Raw genomic sequence first — 9,384 nt, forward strand, 5'->3', positions numbered from 1 at the left:
GCAAATAGCTGCAGTTTTCTGCCATAAAAATTATGACCCGCATCCTCACAGTCAATACTTATGAGAGGCCTCTCGGAAAAATTAGAGCTTTATAATTTAAACAGATGCAGTAATTTATTTTCAACTATAAATAGTATTCCGTACAGAAGCATTATGCACCTTGAATAGTATCCCTTGATTTATTATCCCCTGTACATAAATCAAATAAAACCGAAAAAATTAGCGATTTCCTTCTAATTTGTTATTATATCTTCCATAGCATGTACTGAAATATTTGTATCTAATTGTTGAGGCATTTTGCACAATAATTTTGAACAAACAGAAAACAATAATTGATTTAAAAGTCAAATATAACATATTTTATCAACTCAAAGTCGTTTATTTTTTTTTCACTCATTGACTTCTTGAATGTAGAGACAGCTTGATAATCACCGCTGAAATGGTACCTAGTTTTTTCTTGGTTTATTCAAAGTTTGCTACATCAATAGTTCCAAACTTGTGTGACATTCAAACTCCTTTGGTACTGGCAATCTAAGAAAATATTAACTTTTGATGGCCAAAATGCCAAATCACATTTCTCCATTGCGGTGTTTCAAAATCTTTGCTCCTGTTCTACTTTTTTGAAGCAAACTAAGCTATTCTTACGAGATATTTTTATTGTTATTTTATTTTTATTGAGCTATTTTTTTATTTAAGTTTATAAAAAAAAAAAAAAAAAAAAAAAAAATAACAGAAAATTATGAAAAAATGAAAAAAAGAAAATTATGAAAAAAATGAAAGAAAATGACAGTTGTACAGTTTTTATGTAGAAAATTATGCTAACAGAGAATAAAAATCAATGAAATTTTCAAGAAATCATTTACGTTGGCTGGTTCCAAAGAAAAAACTGAATTTGATAGGAAGTGTGCAACATTGCAAACGGTGATACGATACCTATGTGGTTTTGCACCATGCCTATCGACATTTGGACCGGGTTAAGCAGAAAGGAACCAAGCCACATCAACGCTTGCCAAATTTAAGTGGGCAATTTAATTTTTTTACATGTAAACGGTTGTGCGGATTTTTGTGCAAGTTTCATCGAATTTTCCGCCTAGTTTGAAGCAAATATCTTAAAATGTTCAAAGAAATCCGCACAAACGTTCTTTCATAAAATATTAAATTTCCCAGTTAAATTTGAGAAGACCTGATGTGGCTTGGTTCCTTTCTGCTAAACGCGGTCCTTTCAATGAACCTCTAGGATCGAATACTCACTTTGTGCAAATTCCTTGGCCCGAAATAAGTATTCCCTGAACACTTATTAAAATTATGAACATGTTTGTGTGGAAAATGAAATATCAGTGAATTTAGAAAAAATCTAGGTTGACCCTTTGGTGAACACACTGCTGCATTTTACTTCAATGTAGAAAAATCTACCGTTTTCGGTCAGTAGAATTTTGCATGATTTTTTGAAGTAAGTATGTAAAAATTTTATAAAAAATTACAGCCAGTTTTCCTGAAACATTGAGTTAGCCAGGTAAATATCGATGGCTAAAGTGCAAAAATGCAACCGGCAAATATCCTGTCATGTTTTTTTTTTTTTTTTTTTTTTTTTTGGAAGGCAGTATTTTTTGAGAGAGAGTAGTTTTTAGTGCGCATTTTAAGGATTTTTAGATGTTGTAGTCCGTCTAAAACTCAACCGATCCTTCTAACGTTACAAAGATGAAACAATAAAATCAGCGAGCGCGGCCTCTTTCCATTCATGAGGGATGGACTTTAAACAACTGAAGAAATACTGAAGTACACTGAGTTTCGAATACGAAGTGGCAGAAGTAATCTTGCAGACTGTAGCGGCGGGCGGTGGCAAAGCGCTCGTAAAACTCAAGAGCGTCAATTTGAATTTGGCGCCTATTTATTCGTAATTGGCGGTAAAATTTGGCGGCAAACGGAAACAGGAAACAGGAAATACTAAGTAGGCACTCTATCGGAACAGTACGACACTTCCCTTTGCATTATTTGTTTACGTTATGAATCGTCGGCGGATTGAGCGTTTTTGCAGGCAAAGACCCCCTACGAATGAGCAGGCGATCACAGAGCGGGAGTAGCTGGTGGAGCGTGCATGAAGCTCGCTCGGACTCCATGATGATTATACTCTGTGGCTCTCTCCTCTCCTCAACTCTTTGCACATCACATAATGGCGCCAAGCACAAATTTCACTCTCGGAGAAAAATTAAACTGCTCAGCTCAGGGAATTGACCTTTTTGATCGGGATTAAATTTCTAAAAGAGTTCAAACCAAGTACTAACCAGGGTAATTCTCAAAATTCTTTGGCAAGACATTTTTCTGATATAATTTAAGGATTACCTAAGGAGGGAAAATCTTTAGCATATCTGGAGAAATCACAAGCTTGTGCGGGGGCCCCGCAGCGTTCTGAGGCATTGAAATCAAATTCTAAACGTACCTACTTACATTTTGAATTTTGATGGAAAATAAGGGGGGGGGGGCTTCAATTTTATATCTGAGCCATGGGGATGCCAGATGATGAGGGATGAGTTTGAGGTTTTTGCGCTCAGCAGAGATGTTTTCAGGAGCATGGGGGGAACTAGTTAGGAGGGGGGGGAGAAATATTACCCTCTCCTGACTTCAAGAAATATGAGGGCTTTTGCTAAGTTAGCTGTGTTGCTAGACTTTCATTGTGGAATTTGTAATTCTACCAAAAATATTTCCATGTGAAGATGAACCATCAAGCTAAAAATTTAACTCAGCATTCGCACAAATTTATAAATTTTTTTTTTGTGGCACAATGGTACAACTTCTGGGAAACATCCTGCTAAAGGTAACGAGGCACTTAGCATATTTCTTGAAAAATTTGCTAAAAAAATATCTTTGCACATTTCTGCTTTTGATAACTTATACCTACAAAAGTACATAACGATCCAAAAAGTGGTGAATTTTACCAGTCATCAGCATCAAGAAATATGGGAGCATACATATAGCATTAGGTACCTAAGATGACATTTGAATCAGTGAGTTCGAAAATACAACAACTCGGAAAAAAAAAATTTCAGGAAACACCTAAAACTTCGCAGCGGGCGAAGAAGTTAGATGAAGAAAAACTTTTTTGGTGCCAAAGGACGCAAGAAGTACTCTAGAGACTTTAACGCACCAAGTTTCAGATACTGGTTTTTTCATAGTCTGCCCTGAAAAATTTATATTTTTTTACCTGAATAACGCTTGAATATTTATATAACTCGTTGGCACAAGGTATACTGAACCGAAAAAAGAAAACCGCATAATCGGATAGTCACCCGTTTCCCTTGATCGGCCAAAAATTGGTATTTCCAATGAAATTCTTCGATTCCTCCCTTTTCCCGTCGCTGTTTCGAGCACTTCCGATTGCAATTTCGAAACATCCTTTTGCGTGCAGATGCTTCTACTTATCCATAAGTGTTACTAAACCGTAAAAAAGTGAAAATCGAAAAAAACCCGTGTTGGAGTGTTTCCGAACTCACTGAATTCATTTTACATTATTGGAATCATGATTATTTGGATAGATAAGGTGGGGAGACGGCAGACGATAGGATGGGTTAGAGTAGGTATTGGTTATTAGAGAGTGCTCGAACTGCTCTGAGTTCCCGTCGCGCCACGCAGCCCATCTTGCCTGCTCATTCCGAGGGGGTCTTTGCCTGCAAAAAGTAAACATCATCGTCGGCGTGGTTGGTAGCAAGATCGTTGACAGTTTTTAGTGTTAAAAACGGTTAAAAGACGTGATTTTTTGGCGAACACAATCTTTATAGAACAACTTAACCGCTCGGTACGTTAATCTGATGTTTTCCTCTTCACTAATCTCTTTTCATGCACGCTACTAGTCGCTGGTCAAGTTCTTTGAGGTTAGAACGAATTTCTCGAAAAATCTCTTCTCCACTAATAATGAAGTAATTTTCAAAATTACATCGGGTACATACGTCCTTAATGATCGTACAACCTCATTTTAACTCTCAGTAGCAGTTTGACTCACCTCTAAGGTTAACGAAATCTGCTTCTTCAGAAGTGCTTTGCGGTATTGTCTTGCAATCGGCTTGATTGAAGCTGCGGTGTTGGAGAATTACAATATCCTTGGACACTCACGTATCTAGGATTCGTTACTTATTTTGTATATCAAGGTCAAGAGACTCAAGTTAGTCCGTTTGCACGCGCTCGGTATTTGGGGACGAACTCCCCCGATTTGCTGTTTTGTTTAGACCCTCTTGACGTTTCCCCACTTTGCGCTGCTCTGTCGCATAGTTCCTCCTGATCTCCACGATCTGCATGAGATCAATGTAATTGAATTGGGAGAACAGTAGAGTGGGACAAGCAAATCGGGGAAATCGTATCGCAATGCAGACAGCCCTGGCCTTGGTTTTCCCCAAGGATGTCATTCTCTACTTTCCCAGCGAACTGACCTAGGTCTATTGACGGTGCCCTTCTATACTTCCTCACAAGTTTGCTTCTAACGCTGCTAATCTTGGGTGGGGTATGCTTTAGAATTGACCCAATTCTGAAGCCTCGTGATACTTCCTCCTGCCATCAGAACAGATTTATTTTTCCCTCTGCTCTTCTTCAATATTTATAACATCCCAACTGTTATTTATCATGCTGAGAAGATATTGCTCTGATTTTTGAGTTTCATCATAGAATAGGGAGACTAACTTCATCAGAAGTGCAAGCCTTTGTCATTTTTATGTTAACGAAAGGAAGCTGCTTCAATGAGCACCTACTGTTTATGTCTGCGGCATGCCAACATTCTGGAGTGGCCAAATGATAAAGGGTACAGACGTTTTTACAAATTAAAGAGATTTATTTACACTTCTTTACCGTTATTACGGAAAAGTACCGTAAAGTTGCTTATAATGTCATGTTTCTTTTCAATTTTACAATATTAGGTTAACCTCTAATCAGGCTTCAGTAAGTATGAAGATTGATCGACTTCGGGAAAAACAATCTTAACATCGGCTCTTACGGAGCTTTTGCTTCTGTTGATGTCGTCTATTTATTCTATGATTTCATTTTCCTTCCTTGTGTAGGCACCTTTTTCATTTTTTGTAAAAATTTTGATTTCAATTTGGTAATTATTAGTTATTTGATTTTTCTTGCATATCCCTGCTGAGATGTATGCTAATATGCCCTCATAATACCCCTTAAACTACCTACGTCTAAATTATCTTGCACGTGACAGTGGATAGTTTGCACTCATGCTCTCAAAAATCATTGCAAGTTATTACCTGTTACATCATTCGTTTGTGCAGTCTTTTTTGGAGCATGTATTTTTTTGCCTCTTTTTAATTTTTATGCTTGCTATGGTGTTGTGCAATGAACAGTTTGTTTGGAGACTGTGGATTTTTATTTTTCATGAGTGTGGTTTTACTGGAGCGAGCTGCCTTTGTATCCTTCGATGCTAGTATAACGCTTGCACATTAAATTGAATTGCCTTAAACTCTAAAGTAAGTTCTTTTCTTTTTTTTGTTAGTTTTTTCTTTTTTAAGTTTTATCTCACTATTTTTTATCAAATAATTAATCATTTACCACGTAGAAGACTTGTCTATAGAGAAAATGGTTAAGTGCTCAATCCTAAGGAATTCAGCGCTGGCTAAATTCTGATATTATTGGACACAGTGATCCTCAAAGCCTCCTGTGCTGGATGAGGTCTCAGGGTGTCTACAAGTCCGGAATTTCCGGAAAGTTCGGAAATACTTAGTACTGATTTTTTAAGAGCGTTCCGGAAGTATTGAAAAAATGCGGAAATTCTGCAAGAAGGTCCGAAATTTTTTTCATTTCTTGGCATTTTTGTCATAATTTGAGCAAAAAATTCAAATTTTTCGAATTTCGTCAATTGGAGGTACTGAAAAAGTACTGAATTTTTCTATTAAGAAGGTACGGATTGTACCGGAAAAGTACTGATTTTTGGTCAGCTTGTTTTAGTAGACACCCTGGTTTTTATAGTTGAACTTTCTAAGTATGTGCCAATCTCAAGAAGGGCTGAAAAGTAAATTTTTTTGGCATTTTTACGCACAATATTTAGTAGAAATGTTGTGGCATGTGATCTGTGATCAAAGAGTGCTTTTGTTTCCTCACAGGCTGGGAAGATGTGAAAAATATCAAATCCCTCTGAATGATAGTAGCGTGCAGCACTGTGTTCACACTAACATAGCAACAGCTTAACATCTCCAGTAGGAAACACATATGAGGAGGCCAAAAAGTTCATTTTTCAGCTTTGCTTTTCTGGACATTTGCACCCAGAAAGTTTGATCTGGAAACCTCATCATGCTCAGGAGAGTCTCGAGGAAAATCATACCAAAATTTAACAGTTGCCTCATCATGATTTTGTTTTTTTTTTTTTTCGCTCCCTGGCAGTTTTAAATCAGTCTATTCTGTCTAATTTCTATGCAGTTAATCTGCCTTTATAATTTTTGAACAGATATGCTGAAAATCCACCTCTTTTTGCTCATTTTGTGATTAAGTAAAACAGTTCAAAAGAACTAAGAAACGCACATAGTTTTTCCAAGGATACAAAATTGCCAACATCTTGTTTGCAAATAGGAGCTTCATTTTCTGGTCCTTTTCGTTTGTTTAAGTATGTCGGTAGTCACTCCTCTTCATCAGCTTTTTGCTTGTTTTTCAACGCCATATTTTCTATATCTAAGTTTTGTTGGTTTTAAGTTTCTCACAAAAGTTTTTCTCTTATTCTAGGAATTTTAAGATGATCATCCCTATTCGCTGTTTCACATGTGGTAAGGTCATTGGAAATAAATGGGAAACCTATCTGGGCCTCTTACAAGCTGAATATACGGAAGGGTGAGCTCTCTGCCATCTCCTTTTTTTCTTATATATCTCTCACATAGCAAAACTGTCCATTGTCAAAGAAACAAAACCGAATTGGCAATGCCAATCTGCCAAGTAATAATTTCAGAATTACAGAATTTCGGTAATCCCATCATGGAAGAAATTTTGCACCATATTCTGTATGATTATGTGAAGTATGAGGAGTTAATGGTCTCTAGTAGCTATGACCTTTAAAACATTTTTTAAAACTTTTAAATACACTTTTAAAATGTTCATGTTAGGAAACCCTTTTTGGCCATTTTTTAGGGAAAATTTACAATAAGGAGAATTTAAGGAAAAATGTATTTTAAAAAAACTCCTAAAATACCACTGTAGTTCTTCAACATTTTTTCCAAACATTTTTAGCGTTGAAAAACCACAGTTGATATTTTAAATTTTTTTTTTTAACCTACTTAAAATTTAATGCTTGTAAATTTTACTTTAAAAAGTAGCCTATAAGGGTTTTCCAGCTCGAATATTTTAACAGTTTTTTTAACTAGTTGTCCTCTTGAAATTTGAGAGGTTTTTTTAAAAAAAATTTAACAGTTGTTGCTACTAAGGGTAGTACTATGTTGCTAAGTTTTAGCAACTTAAGAGCGACCTCTAGCCAGTCAATATATGAATTTTTTAGGTAATAGCTTCTTCAAGTAGGAGAGTAATAGAGAATTTTCTTCAAAAACTGAAAGTGACCGAACATTCAGATAGAGGACACACACTTTCTTCAGACCGTTTAATAGAGAAAGAGACCTTATGCTAGACAGACTTCTAAGGTGCTAAAGAGAGATGTGCGATGTTGAAGGTACGATCTTGAACTGACACTCCTGCAGTAGTCCTGCCCTGCTGTGCTGTGATATCACCAAAAATCAGCCAGGCATTATATCATCCGTTTCCTTCCGCTTAAGATGAACTAAAGTAAAGCGTAATTTTTGTTTGTTTTGGTACCTCAGCATCGGACTTTTTCTCACCAGTTACACATATTCATAGCTTTTCTTTGCCTAATTGAATTCTTCTTAAAAGGTTCCTATAAAGGTGTGTCTGTCTCCACAATCAAAATGGGACATTGATGGGAATGTTGAGTGACACCCTTCAATATTATGAGGTGCCTCTACTTTTTATGAACAAAATCGCTAACAAAGTATCGCAAGACATGTATTTGATATTTTGCTCGTGTTTTATGTTGATCAAAAAGTAAGGGCCCCTTATTTCGAGTATCGCAAGACATTCATTTGGTGTTTTGCTTGTGTTTTATGTTGATCAAAAAGTAAAAGCCCCTTATTTTGATGTCCCATTTTGATCTTGGGCTCATGGCTCTAGATTTTTGTATCAATCAAAAAAGTTTGTCCAGGCTCCAGCATCTTCACAGCTAGATGATTGCAAATATCTAGACACCAACTTTGGCCACCACCTCAAATATGTGGATTTGTTCTGCGTATGGCGCTGATTGAATTCGAACTCTGTTTCCCCTCCTATACTCTGAACCTACATACCTGTCTAGGCCACATCACATTTTGTGTCTAGTGCTAGGTTTTTTTGTGTGAGGCTATAAGTGGAGATTTTATCACAACATGCCTTCAATGAATATCAGTTTCCAATGTCCAAACACCAACTTTTAGGATTCAAGGATATTTGTTGAGAATTCTGATTTATTTAAAGAGTTCAATATCCAGACACTTTGTGGTAGAAGTTAAGGGTGTAGTTGTGACTGTTAAAGGAGGCTATACTTTGACTTTCTCAAGGCTTAAAGTTCGAACTTAGTGGAGATTTGATTCCCACAATAGGCACCAAAGTTCGAAATTCTAAGGAATAAATGTTCCGCAGAAAGATTGTGGTTAGTCGCTAGAGTCGTTTCAAAAGAATGTTTGTAATTTTGCCAATGGAAGTTCTCATTTTGGAGGGAAAAACATCATTCAAGGAATTTCAGTTTTATACTGAATTTTGACTTACTTTGGCAAAATCACCAACTTTCAGTTGAAATAAATGCTCTGTCTAATTATTTTAAAATTATTTGCAGAAAAGATCCTAATGTTAGCTTTTTGCCGAAGCCAATGAAATGAGAAAAACTGAAAGTCTAATTTTCCATATACTTTATTCTATTGTTACAGAGATGCACTTGATGCCTTGGGACTGAAGAGATACTGCTGTCGAAGGATGCTTCTCGGTCATGTTGACCTGATTGAAAAATTATTGAACTATGCACCTTTGGAAAAGTAACCCTTTGTTCAAATGTATATGATCTCCTGAAAAACTAACCTATTTTTCATTTTTGTAAAGCATGTAAATAATAATTGGTTAATTCTACCGTGATAATGTAAATAAACTTTTCTGATTATTCATTTTTGACATTTTCTATGCATTTCTCCCCAATGAAACATCAGTAAATGGTGATACTAGAAGACTTTGCATCATGGCTGATTTCGTTTTAAACTTGGTTTTAATTTTGTGAATTTTTGCATGATATCCCTGTTGATCAGCAAGTATTCTCTTCGAGTTTTATGCAAGAATAACTTTCTGTTCTCTTCTACTCCAGTGTGCAGTAACTCGAAAAAAATT

The 9,384-nt window shown here is 36.1% G+C and overlaps 1 protein-coding gene across 2 annotated transcripts; it reads left to right on the plus strand.

Annotated features, from left to right (window-relative positions):
• The first annotated feature begins 1,972 nt into the window (after window positions 1-1,972).
• LOC109030527 (DNA-directed RNA polymerases I, II, and III subunit RPABC5) lies at window positions 1,973-9,167 on the plus strand. Of its 2 annotated transcripts, none has more exons than XM_019041528.2 (4): window positions 1,973-2,007; window positions 3,681-3,790; window positions 6,703-6,807; window positions 8,937-9,167. In XM_019041528.2, exons 3-4 carry the CDS (start codon window positions 6,713-6,715, stop codon window positions 9,043-9,045), a joined length of 204 nt encoding a protein of 67 aa, XP_018897073.1. In that variant the 5' UTR covers window positions 1,973-2,007; window positions 3,681-3,790; window positions 6,703-6,712; the 3' UTR covers window positions 9,046-9,167. The 2 variants fall into 2 exon arrangements, with proteins under 2 accessions (XP_018897073.1, XP_018897081.1); XM_019041536.2 differs by lacking the exon at window positions 1,973-2,007 and adding an exon at window positions 5,334-5,456.
• Window positions 9,168-9,384: the final 217 nt, after the last annotated feature.

The sequence above is a fragment of the Bemisia tabaci genome, chromosome 5 (genome assembly GCF_918797505.1).
Source record: "Bemisia tabaci chromosome 5, PGI_BMITA_v3".
In the NCBI taxonomy this organism is placed as follows: Eukaryota; Metazoa; Arthropoda; class Insecta; order Hemiptera; family Aleyrodidae; genus Bemisia; species Bemisia tabaci.

Bases quoted from the DNA above. Each gene is read 5' to 3' on its own strand.
- LOC109030527 (XM_019041528.2), top strand. From the start codon at position 6,713: ATGATCATCCCTATTCGCTGTTTCACATGTGGTAAGGTCATTGGAAAT. The intron at 6,808-8,936 runs GTGAGCTCTCTG...CTATTGTTACAG, and splicing joins CAAGCTGAATATACGGAAGG to AGATGCACTTGATGCCTTGG.